The sequence below is a fragment of the Archocentrus centrarchus genome, chromosome 1 (genome assembly GCF_007364275.1).
Source record: "Archocentrus centrarchus isolate MPI-CPG fArcCen1 chromosome 1, fArcCen1, whole genome shotgun sequence".
Lineage (NCBI taxonomy): Eukaryota > Metazoa > Chordata > Actinopteri > Cichliformes > Cichlidae > Archocentrus > Archocentrus centrarchus.
In genome coordinates, this window is record NC_044346.1 from 189,039 (window position 1) to 210,556 (window position 21,518).

General features: G+C 47.3%; 8 protein-coding genes across 8 annotated transcripts; 3 read left to right on the plus strand and 5 right to left on the minus strand.

The window, feature by feature from the left end:
- Positions 1-995: 995 nt before the first annotated feature.
- LOC115779649 (histone H3) lies at positions 996-1,455 on the minus strand. The gene has a single exon (XM_030728415.1). The coding sequence runs from the start codon at positions 1,446-1,448 to the stop codon at positions 1,038-1,040; it is 411 nt and encodes a 136-aa protein (XP_030584275.1). The 5' UTR covers positions 1,449-1,455; the 3' UTR covers positions 996-1,037.
- Positions 1,456-1,707: 252 nt separating this feature from the next.
- Positions 1,708-2,125, plus strand: LOC115779702 (histone H2A-like). The gene has a single exon (XM_030728465.1). It carries the CDS (start codon positions 1,719-1,721, stop codon positions 2,103-2,105), a length of 387 nt encoding a protein of 128 aa, XP_030584325.1. The 5' UTR covers positions 1,708-1,718; the 3' UTR covers positions 2,106-2,125.
- Positions 2,126-3,339: 1,214 nt separating this feature from the next.
- Positions 3,340-4,020, minus strand: LOC115779574 (histone H1-like). Its single transcript, XM_030728324.1, has one exon. It carries the CDS (start codon positions 3,979-3,981, stop codon positions 3,340-3,342), a length of 642 nt encoding a protein of 213 aa, XP_030584184.1. The 5' UTR covers positions 3,982-4,020.
- Positions 4,021-6,177: 2,157 nt separating this feature from the next.
- LOC115779590 (histone H2B 1/2-like) lies at positions 6,178-7,348 on the minus strand. The gene is made up of 2 exons (XM_030728347.1): positions 6,961-7,348; positions 6,178-6,325 (listed from the first exon to the last, which is right to left on the minus strand). The coding sequence occupies exons 1-2, from the start codon at positions 7,329-7,331 to the stop codon at positions 6,193-6,195; spliced, it is 504 nt and encodes a 167-aa protein (XP_030584207.1). The 5' UTR covers positions 7,332-7,348; the 3' UTR covers positions 6,178-6,192.
- A 2,108-nt stretch (positions 7,349-9,456) lies between these two features.
- LOC115779751 (histone H4) lies at positions 9,457-9,778 on the minus strand. The gene has a single exon (XM_030728533.1). The coding sequence runs from the start codon at positions 9,766-9,768 to the stop codon at positions 9,457-9,459; it is 312 nt and encodes a 103-aa protein (XP_030584393.1). The 5' UTR covers positions 9,769-9,778.
- A 4,512-nt stretch (positions 9,779-14,290) lies between these two features.
- Positions 14,291-14,984, plus strand: LOC115779584 (histone H1-like). The gene has a single exon (XM_030728335.1). It carries the CDS (start codon positions 14,330-14,332, stop codon positions 14,969-14,971), a length of 642 nt encoding a protein of 213 aa, XP_030584195.1. The 5' UTR covers positions 14,291-14,329; the 3' UTR covers positions 14,972-14,984.
- Positions 14,985-16,201: 1,217 nt separating this feature from the next.
- On the minus strand, positions 16,202-16,609 carry LOC115779711 (histone H2A-like). Its single transcript, XM_030728475.1, has one exon. The coding sequence runs from the start codon at positions 16,586-16,588 to the stop codon at positions 16,202-16,204; it is 387 nt and encodes a 128-aa protein (XP_030584335.1). The 5' UTR covers positions 16,589-16,609.
- A 253-nt stretch (positions 16,610-16,862) lies between these two features.
- On the plus strand, positions 16,863-17,322 carry LOC115779622 (histone H3). Its single transcript, XM_030728389.1, has one exon. It carries the CDS (start codon positions 16,870-16,872, stop codon positions 17,278-17,280), a length of 411 nt encoding a protein of 136 aa, XP_030584249.1. The 5' UTR covers positions 16,863-16,869; the 3' UTR covers positions 17,281-17,322.
- Positions 17,323-21,518: the final 4,196 nt, after the last annotated feature.

Here is a 21,518-nt window from a genome sequence, read left to right on the forward strand (position 1 = left end):
AAGTATGTGCATGAGGGGATTGTCTTTGTGTATGTGCCACACTTTTTGTTTACAAGTTTTTTTGATGAGTGAAATCTGCTTTGGGAAAAAAGTCCCCTCACAGGGGACCGAGGATCCTGGTGTGGAGAGGTACTGTAGAGCCACTCTATGAAGGTGTGGGGACGCCAACTTGTGGAAGAGTCAATAATGTAATGATTCCTTCAATATCAGGATGTTATGTTAATGTATTTTGAACACCAATAGATTTCCCAACACGTCCCTGAGCCAGTTTTATCTGGATCAATGTCGCTGTGGCTTCGCTGTGTCCTCGAGTAAAATGAATTCCTTGTCCCGGTATGAGGACATACATTAAAATAAGTAGCTTTTGAAACAACTTTGTAACAAAGTAACTTCCTGTTCATCAAATCTACTTGTAATTGTTATACTATCAGCATAATCTATATGCTCAGGAGGTTAATACGGTGTGCACAAAACTACCACTCAAATAACCTTCGGTCCTGTGATGTCACTGAGGTGTGTTCCTTGGTGATTTTCAGCAGTTACCTGTAACATTTGTATCAAACAGCTGGATTGAGATTTGATAGATTATCATGTAGGAGTCAGCGCTTTACACTTATGAATGATTGGCGCTAAAAAGGACCGTGTGTGTGTGTGTGTGTGTGTGTGTGTGTGTGTGTGTGTGTGTGTGTGTGTGTGTGTGTGTGTGTGTTATTACAGCGCTATAAACATCAAATTAAGTGAAGGCAGATTTCTAAAGAAACTTTAGTTTGTGGTGCTCAGATGTGCAGTTACACTCTGAATACTGGGGAACAAAAGGAGCGTGACAAAATAGATCAGAGGATTGAGCTCTTTCAATGCAAACTTCTGACTTAATGCACTCTAAAAATAAGTAAATTGAATATTTGTAACTTATTGTGCAGAAGCAGTTATCATGAGGCATTCGGAGTGAGTGCAGTGTGAGAGGATCGAGCTCTCGGTGTGGGAGTGGGGGGGCTCTGAAAAGAGCCGTTGGGTTTGCTTTGGTGCACGGAGGCAGCTTAAGCTCTCTCTCCGCGGATGCGTCGGGCCAGCTGGATGTCTTTGGGCATGATGGTGACCCTCTTGGCGTGGATGGCGCACAGGTTGGTGTCCTCGAAGAGGCCGACGAGGTAAGCCTCGCTGGCTTCCTGCAGAGCCATGACGGCGGAGCTCTGGAAGCGCAGGTCGGTCTTGAAGTCCTGAGCGATTTCTCGGACCAGGCGCTGGAAGGGCAGCTTGCGGATGAGCAGCTCGGTGGATTTCTGGTAGCGGCGGATCTCGCGCAGAGCCACGGTACCGGGCCTGTAACGGTGAGGCTTCTTGACGCCTCCGGTGGCCGGGGCGCTCTTGCGAGCGGCCTTGGTGGCCAGCTGCTTCCTGGGGGCTTTGCCTCCAGTAGACTTACGGGCGGTCTGCTTGGTTCTTGCCATCCTTTCTTCCTTCTGTCAACACGACAAAACGTAGCGACAGGAGCGCCCGCTCGCTGCTCTTATATTGTGCGAGCGAGCGGCTGTGACGCGGCTGTGACGTTGCGTCAGAGCGCCGGCTCATTGGCGGCTCTCTCGTGGGCGAGGAAAGCGCGTTCAAAGTGCGCGCCACAGGCGACAGCGGCCCGCCCCTGCGCGCATATAAGCGAGGCTTTGCGCTGCTGCAAACACATTTCCTTGGAGCGTTGAAACTGCAACGAAACACAAGTCAACATGAGTGGACGCGGCAAGACCGGCGGCAAAGCCAGAGCTAAGGCCAAGACCCGCTCGTCCCGTGCTGGACTGCAGTTCCCCGTGGGCCGTGTCCACAGGCTGCTGCGTAAAGGCAACTATGCTGAGCGCGTTGGTGCCGGCGCCCCCGTCTACCTGGCGGCCGTGCTCGAGTACCTGACCGCTGAGATCCTCGAGCTGGCCGGCAACGCTGCCCGCGACAACAAGAAGACTCGCATCATCCCCCGACACCTGCAGCTGGCTGTGCGCAACGACGAGGAGCTCAACAAGCTGCTCGGCGGAGTCACCATCGCTCAGGGTGGCGTGCTGCCCAACATCCAGGCCGTGCTGCTGCCCAAGAAGACCGAGAAGCCCGCCAAGGCCAAGTAAACGCAACTTACTGCTGCTGCTGCTGCTGCAACACAAAGGCTCTTTTAAGAGCCACACACTGCTCTCTGAGACGCAGCCTCACCACAAACTACACAATTACAATCCGCTTCATTCACACTGAGCTCAGTAACGCAAACCTCAGTCTGCTGCACTAAGACATTTAATTTATGCATTTAAAAATCACATCATTTTGGATGCATCAACTCAGATTGCGCCATTTCGGATTCCGTACAGCTCATGAAATACCGCCACACGGATGGCTCCGCATAGTCAGTCCGACCAATGAAGCTGAACAGTCGAGATCCTGAAAGCACAGATTTCAGAGGACAATGGGAGGCAGAGCCTTCAGCTTTCAGGCCCCTCTTCTGTGGAACCAGCTCCCAGCTTGGATTCAGGAGACTGACACCCTCTCTATTTTTAAGATGAGGCTTAAAACCTTCCCTTTTGATCAAGCTTATAGTTAGGGCTGGATCAGAGGACCCTGAACCCACCCTTAGTTACGCTGCAATAGGCCTAGGCTGCTGGGGGGTTCCCGTGATGCACTGAGTGTTTCACTCGGGTTTATACACCACTCTGCATTTAATAATTAGTTAGTAACCTCTGGCTCACACAGCACGTCTTTCAGTGTGATGAAATAAACTCTCATTCAGATGAGAGAAACACATGCATGGGTCAGACCCACTGGCTTACATCAGCTGTAAAATTCAGTGCTTTCCACGAGAAAATAAAACGGGCAGAAATCTCGAGCGCTTTCTCCCCTCTGCTGTTTATGTGCTTTAAAAGGAAATGTGCTTGCTGCATTTAGTAACTGCATCCTCACTAAGTCATTACTGTGTGGGCTCAGCAGCCTCAAAGTGAAGGAGAACCCCTACTCTTATAAAAATGAATACATTGAACTGAGGCAAACGCACTCATCCACAGCTGGATGCAAAGAAAGGTCAGGAAAGTTTCTCCATCCTCTGAGTGTGGGATGACCTGTTGGAGGAGTTTCAGCATCTGAGAGTGTTGTTCACATTAAATCTTTTGTCAGTTGAATTGAAAATAAAAGTCTAAAATCTATTTGAGAGTGTAGAGTAAACCTGAGGACATGTCAACAGGCCTCATAGTGTGTGTGTGTGTGTGTGTGTGTGTGTGTGTGTGTGTGTGTAGTGATGTGAGTGCATAAGAGCTCTCGGGTGATGGTGTGGTGGCTCTGAGAAGAGCCTTTGTGTAGTTGTATTGTGAGTGTGAGCGCTCACTTCTTCTTGGCTGGCGCGGCCTTCTTGACTTTGGGCTTGGCTGCTTTCTTAGCGGGGGCTTTCCTGGCTGCTGCGGGGGCCTTCTTGGGCGCCTTTTTGGGGCTCTTGGCGGCCGCTTTCTTGGGGGTCTTGGCGGCCGCTTTCTTGGCGGCTGCTGCGGGCTTCTTGGCCTTCTTGGGGGACTTCTTAGCGGCTGCGGCGGGCTTTTTGGCTGCCGCCGTCTTCTTGGGCTTCTTGGCCGCTGCTGGTTTCTTGGCCGCGGCGGGCTTCTTGGCTTTAGCAGCGGCTTTCTTGGCGGGCTTCTTCTCTTTACCCTCAGCCGCCTTCTTGCTCATCTTGAAGGACCCGGAGGCCCCGGTGCCCTTGGTCTGGACCAGAGTCCCCTTAGCCACCAGGCTCTTGATGGCGGTCTTGACGCGCGCCTTGTTCTTGTCCACATCGTAACCTCCGGCGGCCAGAGCCTTCTTGAGAGCGGCTGCGGACACGCCGCTGCGCTCCTTGGAAGCAGCCACGGTTTTAACGATGAGCTCGCCGACGCTGGGGCCGGCCTTCTTGGGCTTGGAGGGCGTTGTCTTCTTCTTCTTGGCCGCTTTGGCCGGAGCGGCGGCCGGAGCTGGAGCTGGAGCTTCTTCAGACATTTTCCACGTCGCTTCCGCACTGGGAGCAAAAACACGAGAGTCACGGTACAGTGATGGAAGCTCGCAGCGCGGCGCTGCACTTAAACACACCATGAGAACCGTGGAGAGTGAAGGCAGCGCGTGGGGCTCCTGCGCGCGGCCTGAGCGGCTCCACTTTGTGTTTTGTGTCCGGGATCAAAGGGCTCCAGGTGTGCGTGTGAACCGCCCTGCAGAGCGACGCTGAAGCGGACCGCAGCGGACACGCGTCTCCTGTCGTCGGCCTCATGCGGAGCTCTGCTGCTGTCTGCGCTTTGTCGGTGGAGCCTCCGGAGCTCGGCGGCTCCGCGCGGAGTGCAGCGCTGCTCGGCGCCTTCTGCCCCTCTTTGCTCCGCTGAAAGGATGAGGACGCAGCGCAGCTCCGTGAAAAGCGGTTTTGTGGATGAGCCGCATGCTGGCTGACAGGCTCCGAGTTGAGAGCAGCATCTGCTGAGCGCAGCTGGGGAACAAAGTGAAGCTGCTGAGCTCGCAGCAAACACACCGAGGATGCTGGAGGCTGATGGCGCAGCCGCACTCGTGTGAGAGCTGCTCGCTTCAAAGCAAACCACAGCCGAGAGCTGGACTCCCGGATGGGTCACTGTTGAAGAGCAGACGGTTCATATTTGTCCTGACAGGATCTGCCCGCAGCTCGCTGCCACATTTGGACCTGTCCCATCGCTGCCTCTCAGCTGATGCTGGAGACGCCAGTCTGTTTTCTCAGCACAGTTTTCCAGCTTGTAGCCATGTCCCCATGTGAACAACGAGCCAGGTTCATGCTGGTGGAATACTTCTTCTTTCTAATGTGCTTCCATTGCCAGAGATGAGGGACAAAAATCTACTGCTCTGTCTGCCCCAGAGTTTCATGAAATCAAAGAGTGTTTGTGGTGCTTTGAGCACAGAGCTGCTCCAGGAGGGTCAAAGGAGTGCCACAGTGCTACTATATACTCTAAGGCACAACCAATGTCTCTTTTTTTTTTCTTTCAAAATAAAAAATTGGGTTTGCCAAAATTGACAGGTTCAGAAGATATTTGTATGCTTTATATGTTGTCTCATGAAGCCTGTCTCATATGAAATTTCCTGCATGTTTTCCATTATTTGGACATTTCTCTAAGAAACTGCTGAATGTAGGAGGAGGAAGAGGTGAAAGATGTTCTGGTGCAAATACGTCCAAAGGTTTTCAACTAGTTAGAGATCATAATTTGATTCACATTATCTTCATTCTCATCAGGCCACTGAACCTCCACTCTGTGTGTTGGAGTCCATTCCCATCATGATAGAAATGTTTCATCAGAGGATGAATGAATCACTCAGAGGTGCTTTGTATTGGTTCTGGAGTGAGCCTTCCCTCTGAGAGTACACAGACCCAAACCATGACACCATGCAATATCAGGGCCACTCACGTCCTCACTGAAGGTCTCAGTGGTTAATGTTTTTCCTGTAATTTGTCACCAATGTGTTTAGTGAAACCTGCGATGAACCTTCTCTGTGAAACAAAGCAGAAAATGCCTGATTTCAGTCTGTGTTCATGGAAATAAAGTCATTTTTGCTCACACACATAGAACCACTGAACTTCCTTTTTTTCCCCTGACTAAACAAAAAAAAAGAAATTCTCTAGTTTGGCTTGTTGTGGGCACCATGTCACTGCTGGGAGTGTCACACAGGGCCTACAGCCCATGCAGGGAGGAAGCTTCTATCTTTCAGTGCAGCCTCATTTTAAACAGGACAAAATGACACAAAGTAGTTGCACCTCTAATTGTGCACAACTTTAAACCTTTATACAATTCAACACTGAAGGCAGGATCTCCAGGAGACTGAAAGGAATCAGATGAATGAAGGAATGAGGTGAAAAGTTCAGCTGGAGTGGGAAGAGTATGAGGACAAACTGCTTCAGTCTCAGCTTCAGTTGGGTGAGCTTTAACTCAGTCATTAACAGATGAGCAGTCTCTGTTTTAACTTTGCCTCTTCATCACTTCGTGAATCAAGGAAAACCAACACGACAAAACAAAATTTTAATATCCTGCAGCAGCAGGATTGACACACCTGTGGAGTGGAGAAGTGCTCAGTGCATCATGGGAACCAACACCACAGCTGTCATTACGAAAGCCCACAAACACCTGTACTTCCTGAGGAAGAGGCCCTTTCACAGCTGTGTGGTGGAGAGCATCATGATGTAGATGTTGTCAGACTGCTGAACCATTACACCTCCATATACTCACTGGTGATGCTACACCTTTCCAATTGAAGCCTCTTCAGAACACCACGTGACAAAAGCCAAACGAGGCCCCGTTTTCCGAAATCACGTGACTGCCTCGTTACGTGATTCCAGTTGCTGAAAAAGAGGAAGTGTTCTGGGTGATCTGAGCCACTGTTAGAGCAATAATTACCCCCTCTCACACACACACTTTCTGTAAGTGTTTATCTTCAAACACCACTTTAGTCTTTAGTCTATATACAACACTTTGATATACCACAACTGATGTAATGAAACATATATAACACGATCAGCATAGATTTATTTAATCTGGTTTTACAATACCTCAAATTGAGATTGACATCATTTTAAAATTATGCTTAGAGCACCGCCGGCCAACATGTAACAGCAGGGATGCGGTACATCAAACGCCCAGCAGATGTCAGCACTGCTGAATATGTTAAACGTTCAGGCGTTTGGTGAAGCAGCTGACTGCAAAGATTCGACACAGTCATAGGACCTCATCACCCCATACACTGCACACAGCATCCCATAATGCCCCACACTCGCACACAAGATACATATTGTTACCGTGGCATCAGAATACAGGTGTAAAACTTCAGCCTTCTCACACACACACACACAAACTATATGTATACATACACACTATATGTATACATACACACAAAGATAAAGACAGAACGAGCTCTTGTTGTATAGTGTGTGGCTCTTAGAAGAGCCGTTGTGTTGTGGGTTGAGAGCAGACGAGTTACTTGGAGCTGGTGTATTTGGTGACGGCCTTGGTGCCCTCGGACACGGCGTGCTTGGCCAGCTCCCCGGGAAGCAGAAGGCGGACGGCGGTCTGGATCTCCCTGGAGGTGATGGTGGAGCGCTTGTTGTAGTGAGCAAGGCGGGAGGCCTCCGAAGCGATACGCTCGAAGATGTCGTTGACGAACGAGTTCATAATGCTCATGGCCTTGGATGAGATGCCGGTGTCGGGGTGGACCTGCTTCAGCACCTTGTACACGTAGATGGCGTAGCTCTCCTTCCTGGTCTTCCTCTTCTTCTTGCCTCCCTTTCCAGTGGTCTTCGTCACCGCTTTCTTGGAGCCCTTCTTGGGCGCAGACTTGGCGGGTTCAGGCATCCTGCTTCCTCGTTACTTTACAGCAACCAGTGTGGTTCCACAGCAGGAGCTGCTCCTCTTATAGAGGCTGCATGCTAATGTTGCTGCGCCGACCCTCGGCTCTCATTGGCTTAATGATTTCCGTGTAAAGTTACGTGGGCACGCACACAGCAGACAGGCGGGGAACTCTGCAATTGTTCACTCTGCTCAGCAGCAAATCCGGGAAACGTTTTCCTTTTTCCAAACAGTAGTGCGCATGTCACGGATGACGTATTTATGTGAGAGGCCTATGCAGCAGACAATCAAACACCGGAAGAGTTCAGACACATTCAGTGTGAGAGCAGAGAGCAGAGAGCAGAGAGCAGAGAGGACTAAAGTGTGTCTGAAGCCAGTCTGAGCTGATCGCACTGAAACACAAAAACCTTCACCATTCAGCTCCACCTGCTCCTACCAGCTGCAGCTGGGAAGGATGAAAATTAAGCAGTGAGAGCTTCCAGAACCCCCCCCCCCCCACACACTCTTGTTCTGTTGCGTGTGTGTGTGTGTGTGATGCCTATCCCAGCTGACATAGGGCGAGAGGCAGGGTACACCCTGTACAGGTCACCAGCCTATCACAAACACTCATTCATACGTACAGGCAGCACGGTGGCGCGGTGGTTAGCACTGCTGCCTACCATCTGGAAGGCCTGGCTTTGATTCCTCCTTAGCCCAGGCTGCTCCTCCTCTCTCTGTGTGGAGTTTGTATGTTGTCTGCGTGGGTTAGGTCCGGTTTCCTCCCACAGTCCAAAGACATGCACTTACTGGGGTTAGGTTAATTGGCCACTCTAAACACTGTTGTCCTGCTTGGAATTATTTCATGTTTTTTACCCTTTTATTTTGTATTTTATATTTAATGTTGTTACCTGGTCTCTCCTCACTGATGGCACTTCCTCAGCTCAGTTTTATGTGGTGGGAAAAGACTGTGTGGAGTTTGCATGTTCACCCGTGTGTGTCGGTTTCCTCTGGGACATTTATCGGTCGATTCGAGGATCAAATACCTGTTGTGAATTTTGCCGTTAAGCGCCTCGTTAGAGAACAGCAACTTGTGCAAAAAGTTCTGAACCATTTAACAGTTGGACATGTGCATTCAAAAGCTTAGAGAAGGTCACATTAAGTTCACCTGCAAAGGTTCGAATGCATTTTAGGCTCGTCCTGAAATTTCACCCAAAAGCCAAATATCCCTAACTTTTTGTGAATAGTGTATATAAAAAGGACTAGTTCTTATATAGTGCTTTTCTACTCTGAGCACTCAAAGCACTTATAGACTATATTCATTCAAATTCAGCCACTGGTGTGAAATTATTTTAATGAAACTGAAAAATACCTCAAACATTAACTATAAATATATCTGAAAATAACAGTTTGAGTTGACTGTCGAGTCTTATTTGCAGCACATTTCAAACAGAAGCTCACACATTCACATTCAGCCCTCCAAAAACTGAACAGTAATCAGTCCTTTAAGATGTGTTCATGAAGCACAGCTGTCCTCTACAACACTCAGGTGGCCCAGTATGTGGTACTGAAATCAGCCAGTTTGCTGTTTTGCACAGCACTAGTTCTGTGTGTGCAGATGTGTGAGAATGTGAGCTGGTGTGTTACTACATGGTGATAAGAGCCCATAATAATATCTGCCTCTCCTTCATCTCACCTGTGTTGAACACCTGTGAGAACTGGCACAGTCCCAGGTCTGCAACTTGGTGTTTGTGTTTAATGGCAATATAAAAATGCAAGACTACAGGTGCTGGTCATACAACTACAATATCAAGAAAAAGTTGATTTCAGTAATTCCATTAAAAAAAATTAAACAGAAAATCTATGGGCTATTGTGAAGAGAAAGATGTGATACCCCAGACCCAACAATTCAGAAGAGCTGAGCAGTGCCACAGACTGATCGACTCCATGGCACGTCCCATTACTGCAGTAATCCAGGCAGAAGGAGCCCCAACTAAGTACTGAGTGCTGTACATGTGTAATGTTGTATAATAACACTTCGAAGTCATAACCACAAAGCTATGCTGCAAACAGGAATCATTTGTCCTCATTAAACGTGTGGGCGGCCCTTAAAAGGACCTTTGTGTGTTTGTAGTTGTGTGTCTGAGCTGTGACCTTAACCTCCAAAGCCGTACAGAGTGCGGCCCTGCCTCTTGAGCGCGTACACCACGTCCATTGCGGTCACGGTCTTCCTCTTGGCGTGCTCGGTGTAGGTGACGGCGTCACGGATGACGTTCTCCAGGAACACCTTGAGCACCCCGCGGGTCTCCTCGTAGATCAGACCGGAAATACGCTTGACACCACCGCGGCGAGCCAGGCGGCGGATGGCGGGCTTGGTGATTCCCTGGATGTTATCACGGAGAACCTTGCGGTGACGCTTAGCGCCTCCTTTTCCGAGTCCTTTGCCTCCCTTACCTCTTCCACTCATTTTCACTGGTCAGTCAAAAGATCGTGAATTAACTTGCCGACGTGCTCACAGCTATTTCAGGGCGCTCTGAGGACGTAATTGAGAACAGGGGCGGGTCTTATTCGTGGCCGTGGGCAGCATCAGCGCCACCTGCTGACCGGTAGCAGGAATGATGTAGAGAATGAGGAAGACACTGATGAGACTCAGCAGATCGATGCGCTCTCAGGCCTGCTGGACTTCCTCTGATCTCTCTGCTCTCACTGAGCTTCACTGTAGTCTGAAATTCATCAACATGCTGCATGGATGGAGGTTTCAAACATTCAAAAGAGAAAACAGAATAAAGAGCCATATCTGTACATCCAACAAAACAAAATAACACCTTAAAGTAACTAAACTTTTACTGTATTTTGCGGACCATCGGATTATAAGGCGCACTGCCGATTTTTGAGAAAATTTGAGGATTTTAAGTGCGCCTTATAGTCTGAAAAATATGGTATGCTTGCAAAGGAGCAGGAAGTATAAACGTATATGATCCTACCCTCCTTCCTGTCTAATGAATGATAATAATATCCATCTTACTTTCTAATGACCTGCCAATGATCAAGAAATACATAAATGCCTTCTTACCTACACATTAATATACATACTGCATATATTTGCATTTATATATTGCAATTCTATATATATATATATATATATATATATATATATATATTAATATATACACACACAAACGTATATACAAATACATGCATACACACGTGTGTGAGATTTGTTCTTTACCTGAATAATTCTCAGGTTTGTGCTAAGAGACACTTTATTGCACATTTGCAATTATGATAAGGAAAAAAAAAACTGCAGCAAATCCTGCATTGCTTTCAATAATTCCCACAAAAACATATATCCTTGTTATGGATAGTAACAGACAGCAGCAGGAGGCGCTGTCCTGTTTAGCAGGATTTAACCTGAACCTTCAAAAAGTACTTTGTTAGGCTACAAGATTAATGTACCTAATAAAGTGGCCATGGCTGTAGCTAATAAAATAGCCATGGAAGTATCTAACACAATGGCTGGGCACGGGCATTCCTAATAAAGTGGCCATCTTAATATTATCCATCTTACATTAGAAAGTAAGATGGATATTATTATTGAATTAGACTGAAATGCATCCAAGTTCATTCCAAGTAGGTCCCTATCATCATATTCAACCATCTGACTACGAAACATTTGTTACTGAAGCTGAACTGAAATAAATTTCAGCCAATTACACAGAGAGAGGAGATTGAAATCAGCCAATCAGATGATAATAGTTAAATGAATCAGTTCATTAACTGTCAGTGGCTCGCACATGTGTGCAGGGAGCAGCCACAAAGGTGCTCTGGTTTCACTGTAGCCCAGTGACTCTCTGCTCACAAAGCTGCTTATAAAACAGAAACCATTAAATCACACTCACCTGCTTTAAAATTCCTGAGCATCCTAAGAAGCTGATTTACTAAAACATGTGAGTTTTGGTTTTCCCCGTGTTAAAATGTGGTCAGGAAAGGGAAATAAAAACAAGGTTGTGTTTGCTTTTCTCCAAAAGTCCTTGATGAAGATATAATGGAACTATATTGGCAGTTAAAAGGCACTCCTCTCACTCAGATGCCTCCAGTCCAAAAAGTATACATCTGTTGGCTTTGAGTAAGACCATGTGGAAAAGAAGACAAATTTTCCTTCACTCTGAGGGCAAAATGATTGCAGGCACACCAGCAGGTTTTGTGCTTCTCAGACTTCTCAGTTTGCTGCAGCCCACATGGTGTTCAGTTTAAAAAAAGGTTTTAATTTGATGCCAGAAAACAACCCAAGTACTTGGCTCAGTGCTGGTGCCTGCTTGCCCACACTGAATGTCCATGTATGGTCCATGTATATGAACATGGGTGTGTGACTGGCATGTATGTGTGTGTATGAATATATGACGTGTGTGCGTGTGTGTGTGTGCGTGTGGACAGCTGGTCCTGGGTCTGTGGCCTGTGGGACACGGTTGCGGAGGGCAGGAGTTACCCCTGCCTACCGCTCCCCGCTGCTCCCCATGGATTGTCACTGCCGCCCCTGGGATGTGGGTGCCTGGGGGTCCTGGGGTGCATGGCCTGATGTCTTGCTCCTGGTGGGCCGTGGATGACCCGGGTCCCCTGGATATTTCTCTGCCTGCCTCTGGATCCCATGGGAGGGTGGTTGCGGCTTCTTGCCCTCATTATTGAGTACGTTCCATGACAGAGGAACACATATATAGTCTTGCTGTAGTTTGTATATATAATTGATGTCAAAAATAACATACAGTTTGGCCCTTTAAGTTACTTTTTTGACATTTCGCCTTCCCCTCCAATTAAGAGGGTTAAGCGAAATGTCAAAAAAGTAGCAACAGGAGGAGGATTTCTTCATTTACTTTACTCTGTTTAGCATGAAATCTGATTTAACTGTAAACTTCAGCAAAGCACGGTTAAGTTGGGATATTACAAGCTCCCTGTTGCTTTACCACAGTTCACTGGCCAAATATTTGGTACGTGACATTAAAAAATGATATTAATCTATTAATTCTAAGCTTTTGAAAACACATGAATTTATTGGAAGATGTAATTACACACTAACCAATCTATATTTATGGATACAATATTCTTTTTTTTCTCTTTAACGTAAACCAAAGGAGTGACTGTACCTTTAAGTTTCAGTATGCAAAATAGCATTTTGGGGGTATTTCCTGTTTATGTGGTTCTGGTTATGCTATGGCTGATGTGTGTTGACATGTGTGAGATTGTTCTTCAGATGCAGACGCTGTCTAAATGTCTTATTGTTGCTTTGGTGAGTCAGTGGACTGAAGAAACTGAAAACTACACGAGGCTAAAATGTAACCAAAATATTTCAATCAGGAGCGATCATTAGGAGAACGAGATTTATTGAAAATACAAACAGCTTATTTGGCGATTTGACTCCGATGGCCCATCGAAGCTGAAGGGAATCCCAGTAGAGACAGGAACTTGGCAGGACCCCCAGAGTCTAGATGCTGGTCACGGATGGAGGCTTGGAAGGAGCTCTTGGGTGGTGAAGGGGAGGTGGGAGAATGACAGGTAAACAGCGATATTTAAAGCACGCTGAGTGCAGGTTGATTGGCTCAAGGAAGGCGGGCAGACAGATGATTGGACTAGAGGAGCTGTGGGCAGCGCTGAGTTTGACTTCGTGGGAAAGTGGCGGTGATGGTGGCAAAAATCCCAGGAAAGAATGCAGATGAGTGATTTCACATCTTCCTTTTTGAATTTACGCTTAAGCTTCATATTGAACAATAATGTAGGAACTGATTTTTTCAAGAAGAAATTACATGAAAATGAAATCATGATTTAAACATCAGTGTCCAGTGATGCAAGCTGTCATATCCCACCTTCACTGGAGGGCTTTTGGCTTTATTCTGAAATTGTTCTCAAAAGATGGCTTTATGTGTTTTTGATGGGTAGAGGACTTTCTTTAATAAACCAAGTAATTTTTTTTTTTTTATAAACATGTCAAATGAGTTGACCTGGGACTCAAAAGTTAATCTGTTAATAAAATGAAGGTGCTTAGTGCAACTTAATTATACTGTTTACATGGACCAATAAATTCTGCCATACCGTAACAGTCAATCAAGAGTCAGTCAAACAGTTAATCATCAATATCAGGAACAGGTTTAAATTTATTACTCCAGTTTGAAAAGTGGATACACAGGTGTGCTGAGACGAGCCCCTCCACTCAGGGTGTTCTGGTGGACTTGTGAAAGATCATCAGTTGTCGCCACATGCTGTCACAGTCTGGAGTAATGATTGTGTTATTATATTATTTGCACTTTGATGTGCTTTCTTGTTAAATCAAATCAGTTTGTTTGTCATACAAGGTACAAGTAGCAGCAAAATGCTTTGACGACTGCCCTTACACAATATCACAAGATGAAGATATAAATAGGATAATTTCAAGATTATCAAGATATGCTCAGACTGTACGCTGAAATAAAATGAAGGTATGTATATTTTGCTTTTGAACACTATCTCACATCAAGGCCTTAAGCTACAGAAAAGTGTTGTTCCTAACTTTGAGTCAAAACATCACTGAGCAAAGCTTTGGCGTGCCATCCCTAATCAGCAGAAAACAGGTACAGTGGCTCATCCACAAAACCGCTTTTCACGGAGCTGCGCTGCGTCCTCATCCTTTCAGCGGAGCAAAGAGGGGCAGAAGGCGCCGAGCAGCGCTGCACTCCGCGCGGAGCCGCCGAGCTCCGGAGGCTCCACCGACAAAGCGCAGACAGCAGCAGAGCTCCGCATGAGGCCGACGACAGGAGACGCGTGTCCGCTGCGGTCCGCTTCAGCGTCGCTCTGCAGGGCGGTTCACACGCACACCTGGAGCCCTTTGATCCCGGACACAAAACACAAAGTGGAGCCGCTCAGGCCGCGCGCAGGAGCCCCACGCGCTGCCTTCACTCTCCACGGTTCTCATGGTGTGTTTAAGTGCAGCGCCGCGCTGCGAGCTTCCATCACTGTACCGTGACTCTCGTGTTTTTGCTCCCAGTGCGGAAGCGACGTGGAAAATGTCTGAAGAAGCTCCAGCTCCAGCTCCGGCCGCCGCTCCGGCCAAAGCGGCCAAGAAGAAGAAGACAACGCCCTCCAAGCCCAAGAAGGCCGGCCCCAGCGTCGGCGAGCTCATCGTTAAAACCGTGGCTGCTTCCAAGGAGCGCAGCGGCGTGTCCGCAGCCGCTCTCAAGAAGGCTCTGGCCGCCGGAGGTTACGATGTGGACAAGAACAAGGCGCGCGTCAAGACCGCCATCAAGAGCCTGGTGGCTAAGGGGACTCTGGTCCAGACCAAGGGCACCGGGGCCTCCGGGTCCTTCAAGATGAGCAAGAAGGCGGCTGAGGGTAAAGAGAAGAAGCCCGCCAAGAAAGCCGCTGCTAAAGCCAAGAAGCCCGCCGCGGCCAAGAAACCAGCAGCGGCCAAGAAGCCCAAGAAGACGGCGGCAGCCAAAAAGCCCGCCGCAGCCGCTAAGAAGTCCCCCAAGAAGGCCAAGAAGCCCGCAGCAGCCGCCAAGAAAGCGGCCGCCAAGAGCCCCAAGAAAGCGGCCGCCAAGAGCCCCAAAAAGGCGCCCAAGAAGGCCCCCGCAGCAGCCAGGAAAGCCCCCGCGAAGAAAGCAGCCAAGCCCAAAGTCAAGAAGGCCGCGCCAGCCAAGAAGAAGTGAGCGCTCACACTCACAATACAACTACACAAAGGCTCTTCTCAGAGCCACCACACCATCACCCGAGAGCTCTTATGCACTCACATCACTACACACACACACACACACACACACACACACACACACACACACACTATGAGGCCTGTTGACATGTCCTCAGGTTTACTCTACACAATAGATTTTAGACTTTTATTTTCAATTCAACTGACAAAAGATTTAATGTGAACAACACTCTCAGATGCTGAAACTCCTCCAACAGGTCATCCCACACTCAGAGGATGGAGAAACGTTCCTGACCTTTCTTTGCATCCAGCTGTGGATGAGTGTGTTTGCCTCAGTTCAATGTATTCATTTTTAAAGAGTAGGGGTTCTCCTTCACTTTGAGGCTGCTGAGCCCACACAGTAATGACTTAGTGAGGATGCAGTTACTAAATGCAGCAAGCACATTTCCTTTTAAAGCACATAAACAGCAGAGGGGAGAAAGCGCTCGAGATTTCTGCCCGTTTTATTTTCTCGTGGAAAGCACTGAATTTTACAGCTGATGTAAGCCAGTGGGTCTGACCCATGCATGTGTTTCTCTCATCTGAATGAGAGTTTATTTCATCACACTGAAAGACGTGCTGTGTGAGCCAGAGGTTACTAACTAATTATTAAATGCAGAGTGGTGTATAAACCCGAGTGAAACACTCAGTGCATCACGGGAACCCCCCAGCAGCCTAGGCCTATTGCAGCGTAACTAAGGGTGGGTTCAGGGTCCTCTGATCCAGCCCTAACTATAAGCTTGATCAAAAGGGAAGGTTTTAAGCCTCATCTTAAAAATAGAGAGGGTGTCAGTCTCCTGAATCCAAGCTGGGAGCTGGTTCCACAGAAGAGGGGCCTGAAAGCTGAAGGCTCTGCCTCCCATTGTCCTCTGAAATCTGTGCTTTCAGGATCTCGACTGTTCAGCTTCATTGGTCGGACTGACTATGCGGAGCCATCCGTGTGGCGGTATTTCATGAGCTGTACGGAATCCGAAATGGCGCAATCTGAGTTGATGCATCCAAAATGATGTGATTTTTAAATGCATAAATTAAATGTCTTAATGCAGCAGACTGAGGTTTGCGTTACTGAGCTCAGTGTGAATGAAGCGGATTGTAATTGTGTAGTTTGTGGTGAGGCTGCGTCTCAGAGAGCAGTGTGTGGCTCTTAAAAGAGCCTTTGTGTTGCAGCAGCAGCAGCAGCAGTAAGTTGCGTTTACTTGGCCTTGGCGGGCTTCTCGGTCTTCTTGGGCAGCAGCACGGCCTGGATGTTGGGCAGCACGCCCCCCTGAGCGATGGTGACTCCGCCGAGCAGCTTGTTGAGCTCCTCGTCGTTGCGCACAGCCAGCTGCAGGTGTCGGGGGATGATGCGAGTCTTCTTGTTGTCGCGGGCAGCGTTGCCGGCCAGCTCGAGGATCTCAGCGGTCAGGTACTCGAGCACGGCCGCCAGGTAGACGGGGGCGCCGGCACCAACGCGCTCAGCATAGTTGCCTTTACGCAGCAGCCTGTGGACACGGCCCACGGGGAACTGCAGTCCAGCACGGGACGAGCGGGTCTTGGCCTTAGCTCTGGCTTTGCCGCCGGTCTTGCCGCGTCCACTCATGTTGATTTGTGTTTCGTTGCAGTTTCAACGCTCCAAGGAAATGTGTTTGCAGCCGCGCAAAGCCTCGCTTATATGCGCGCAGGGGCGGGCCGCTGTCGCCTGTGGCGCGCACTTTGAACGCGCTTTCCTCGCCCACGAGAGAGCCGCCAATGAGCCGGCGCTCTGACGCAACGTCACAGCCGCGTCACAGCCGCGTCACAGCCGCTCGCTCGCACAATATAAGAGCATCGAGCGGGCGCTCTTGTCGCTACGTTTTGTCGTGTTGACAGAAGGAAGAAAGGATGGCAAGAACCAAGCAGACCGCCCGTAAGTCTACTGGAGGCAAAGCCCCCAGGAAGCAGCTGGCCACCAAGGCCGCTCGCAAGAGCGCCCCGGCCACCGGAGGCGTCAAGAAGCCTCACCGTTACAGGCCCGGTACCGTGGCTCTGCGCGAGATCCGCCGCTACCAGAAATCCACCGAGCTGCTCATCCGCAAGCTGCCCTTCCAGCGCCTGGTCCGAGAAATCGCTCAGGACTTCAAGACCGACCTGCGCTTCCAGAGCTCCGCCGTCATGGCTCTGCAGGAAGCCAGCGAGGCTTACCTCGTCGGCCTCTTCGAGGACACCAACCTGTGCGCCATCCACGCCAAGAGGGTCACCATCATGCCCAAAGACATCCAGCTGGCCCGACGCATCCGCGGAGAGAGAGCTTAAGCTGCCTCCGTGCACCAAAGCAAACCCAACGGCTCTTTTCAGAGCCCCCCCACTCCCACACCGAGAGCTCGATCCTCTCACACTGCACTCACTCCGAATGCCTCATGATAACTGCTTCTGCACAATAAGTTACAAATATTCAATTTACTTATTTTTAGAGTGCATTAAGTCAGAAGTTTGCATTGAAAGAGCTCAATCCTCTGATCTATTTTGTCACGCTCCTTTTGTTCCCCAGTATTCAGAGTGTAACTGCACATCTGAGCACCACAAACTAAAGTTTCTTTAGAAATCTGCCTTCACTTAATTTGATGTTTATAGCGCTGTAATAACACACACACACACACACACACACACACACACACACACACACACACACACACACACACACACACACACACACACACACACACACACACGGTCCTTTTTAGAGCCAATCATTCATAAGTGTAAAGCGCTGACTCCTACATGATAATCTATCAAATCTCAATCCAGCTGTTTGATACAAATGTTACAGGTAACTGCTGAAAATCACCAAGGAACACACCTCAGTGACATCACAGGACCGAAGGTTATTTGAGTGGTAGTTTTGTGCACACCGTATTAACCTCCTGAGCATATAGATTATGCTGATAGTATAACAATTACAAGTAGATTTGATGAACAGGAAGTTACTTTGTTACAAAGTTGTTTCAAAAGCTACTTATTTTAATGTATGTCCTCATACCGGGACAAGGAATTCATTTTACTCGAGGACACAATAATGTCATCACTGCCTCACAAAGTCTGAAAGTCTCTGAGGAGCAGAAGCCAAGTGTAATGTGTCATGTCCCCACATGAGGAGGCTGAGGTGTGACTGATCACTGAAGCGGGCTCTGAATGATGATGGAAGCAGATGTAGCTTCTCTTCTGTTTGTGTGTTTGTTGTTGACCGTGGTAAACATCCAGTGTGCCCTGTGGCTGTGAGCATTCCAGCTCAGGACTCGCACAATCAACACAGAGATCAAAGAGCACGGTGTTCTGCAGACCGTCGACAGACTGGAAGTCAGAAATGATCATTTTTGGTCACTGACAAACTTTGTGATGCCTTTGATAATAAAATGTGGGGGACAAAGGCATTTGTGTTTGAATATGTTTGTAAGCCACAGGGACAGAACATTGATCCAGATAAAACTGGCTCAGGGACATGTTGGGAAATGTATTGGTGACAGTCTGGATGGAAGTTTCCAGTCTATCAGCTGTGCTGATGGCACGAAAAAAAAAGAGGGAAAAAAGTCCTTGAAATCCAAACAAGGTAACAGGATGAATTTAAACTGCAAAACAGAGAAAAAACAATCCTGTGGGGTCAATGAATGGAGAGTCTCCACAGGTGCTTAATTCTTCAACTTCATCATGCACCATGAAAACAGCGATAAAGCATACAAAGGGAAAAGGGACTAATTCTATAAATTGACATAAATTCACAATAAGGAAAATGCTACTTCAATAAACAAAACTCAAACAGTTTCAAACAAAAAATATTTCAAATACACACTAAACAACATTACTCACAAACATGAACTCAGAAACCAAACAAAATTCCACACTTTAAACATACCTCGTTCTACTACCCAGAGGCGCTAATTAAAGTAAACAGATGTCATCTGTGAACATCGTGCGTCTCCTTAAAAAAACAACGTGAAATAAAAATCATCCAGAATAATACATAACACTGAAATGAATTCAGGCAAAATGATATCTCAATATACGTGATGATCTCAGGTATATTTGTTTTCTGTTCATCCAGATGTTTGAAGGACCCATTACATTACTGAATCTTCCACAAGCCGGCATCCCCACACCTTCATAGAGTGGCTCCACAGTACCTCTCCACAGCAGGATCCTCGGCCCCTGTGAGGGGATTTTTTTCCCAAAGGCTGGAGAAAACTTCATCCAGAGAAGAAGCTGTTTGAAACCAAGCACAACTGAGCGGATTTCATTCATCAATAAAAACTTGTAAAAACACAATCCCCTCATGCACACACTTCATTTTCACACTGCAGCACAAGGAATCATTCCCACAAGAGTGCTTCCAAAAGCTGAATGTGAATCTTTCCATATTATAGGTTACATTACAATGACGTTCTGTTTGTGAAAGTCAGGAAAATGTTTGTGATACAAATCCAGGGGTGTCCTGATCGTTACCACTAGAAGTTGTTTCCTGATGTCGGAACATCTGTCGTCTCACTTCACAGCACAAACCTGTCACATCAATCTAAATCATGCTTCAAGGCAATATAAGCAGTAACAGGTCAACATATTTAAACGTTATTTTAGACACTGATTCTCAGGATGAAGGCAGCTGCTCACGACTGAATTTTCTGCTTTTGTGTTGGAACCAGAATCAACAAGAAGCGGGAATCCTTTGGAAGTTTGTGGCTGCTGTAATTGCAACTGAGCACTCGGTGGTAGGGTCTGTGTTTGAAGCTTTCCTTGGTGCAGTTGGGACGAAACCTCAAAGCTTCACAAGGCTTCATCTCCCCCTCTCATTACCAACAGATCAGACATTCAATAATCCACTGCTCAAAAAACTTAAAGCAACGCCTTTTAATCAGAGTTTAGCATCAAGTCAGTGAAACCTCTGCAATATTGATCTGCTCAGTAAAGTAGCAGAGGGGTTAATTGGTTTCAGCTGCTTTTGTGTTACTGACATTAACAGCTGCTGTATGCTGGCCATTCAAATTCACATTTCTGATTAAAATATTTTCAGTTAATCCTGTTTGGCCTGTTCAGTGATTGAGTTTGACACCCCAGCCATAGAAGGTCCTGAACCCATGAGCAGGACCGTATCTGCTCCTCTGCGAGGCGGAAGAGGATGAGCAGTGCCAGAGCTACAAAATGACCTCCAGCAGCCACTGGTGTGAATGTGTCTGACCAATCAGACACAGGCTTCATGAGGGTGGCCCAAGGACCATACAAACTGCTAAGCAGTGCTTTGAGTTACTATACTGAGATTTTGGGACAGTGGACCATCCTGCTTAATCATTTTACCTGTAATTTTGTGGATTGTTAAATTGTATCAGAAGAGAAAGCAGTATACAGCAAATATGAACCGCAAACAGCTTTATACAACCTGTGTTGACTGTCAAGACTCCCTCAATAAGTGAAGGGCGTGTTAGTGTGGACAATAATTGAGCAACATTACTGTACAGTGATTAGTATCAAGCCGTGCTGTAAGCAGGTAGGAATCGTTTGTTCCCATTGAGTGTGTGGGCGGTCCTTAAAAGGACCTTTGTGTGTTTGTAGTTGTGTGTCCGAGCTGTGACAGAGTACAGAGTGCGGCCCTTTCTCCTATGTCCTTCTGCTCGTAATCTTCACATACCAGCAGAGTTACATGTGGCACACTTTTCACAATATCAAACTCTTTCTGCAGATATTCACTTTCCTCTATCTTCATAGTTGCTCCTTGTGATCCCAAAATTATGCAGCTTGAAGAGAGTTAAACCTGTTCTGGTTGACAACTCAACCATTCTTCTGAGTTTGATTTTGCAGCATCTTTGAAGTACTTAAGCATGCAATGTAACGGGCATTCAGGAAGTTTTGCTTTCGGCATGTTTGCCGCAATGAACTTTTCCCATAACTTGACTGGCTCCATGAAGTCTGCGCTCAAATCTCCAATCCAAAATACTGTCGATCCTTCAGTTTCTGTTGTCATCTATAATTGATGAGCAGTATCCTTTGGTATTTCCACTAGACAGCTGTCCGGTGTACACTTTATTATGCAGTTTAATTTACACAGGAGATCTCTACCAAGAAAAGCACTGGACGTGTGCTCTGACACCAGTATGGGTAGTGAGAGGAATCAGCTGTTTCATCTCAGATTAGGAAGGGATCAGTCACAAGCAAAATGGCCAAATTGTCCACAGTTGTAACACCCCTCTGAAAACTGTTAGCTTCTCAAGTATATCTGACATGTCCGTATTCTGCCAGGGCTTGTACTCCACTGTCTGTCCCCTTATAATTACTGGACACATCTTCTCAGGTGTTTTCCTCTTCCTTAGACGTAATGTCATTGCTGATCTCTGCAATTCTTCCTTCTGGAGGTCTTTTTTCTGTGCCTTCAGTTTCTTTTAGTTAGTTCTCCAAAGCAAGTTGACCTACTGAGGTAGTCGCTTTATCTAGATCTGACAAGCATTCATCTATACTTCTTTCAATCTCTCTTAAAGTTTTTTGTCTGTCCTTCTGTATTTTAGTGCTGGATA

Coding starts and splice junctions, on each gene's coding strand:
- LOC115779584 (XM_030728335.1), top strand. CDS start 14,330: ATGTCTGAAGAAGCTCCAGCTCCAGCTCCGGCCGCCGCTCCGGCCAAA.
- LOC115779702 (XM_030728465.1), top strand. CDS start 1,719: ATGAGTGGACGCGGCAAGACCGGCGGCAAAGCCAGAGCTAAGGCCAAG.
- LOC115779574 (XM_030728324.1), bottom strand. CDS start 3,981: ATGTCTGAAGAAGCTCCAGCTCCAGCTCCGGCCGCCGCTCCGGCCAAA.
- LOC115779649 (XM_030728415.1), bottom strand. CDS start 1,448: ATGGCAAGAACCAAGCAGACCGCCCGTAAGTCTACTGGAGGCAAAGCC.
- LOC115779711 (XM_030728475.1), bottom strand. CDS start 16,588: ATGAGTGGACGCGGCAAGACCGGCGGCAAAGCCAGAGCTAAGGCCAAG.
- LOC115779751 (XM_030728533.1), bottom strand. CDS start 9,768: ATGAGTGGAAGAGGTAAGGGAGGCAAAGGACTCGGAAAAGGAGGCGCT.
- LOC115779622 (XM_030728389.1), top strand. CDS start 16,870: ATGGCAAGAACCAAGCAGACCGCCCGTAAGTCTACTGGAGGCAAAGCC.
- LOC115779590 (XM_030728347.1), bottom strand. CDS start 7,331: ATGCCTGAACCCGCCAAGTCTGCGCCCAAGAAGGGCTCCAAGAAAGCG. Junction 6,326..6,960: donor ACCAAATACACCAGCTCCAA/GTAACTCGTCTG, acceptor CCTCTTTTTCAG/CAACTGGAATCACGTAACGA.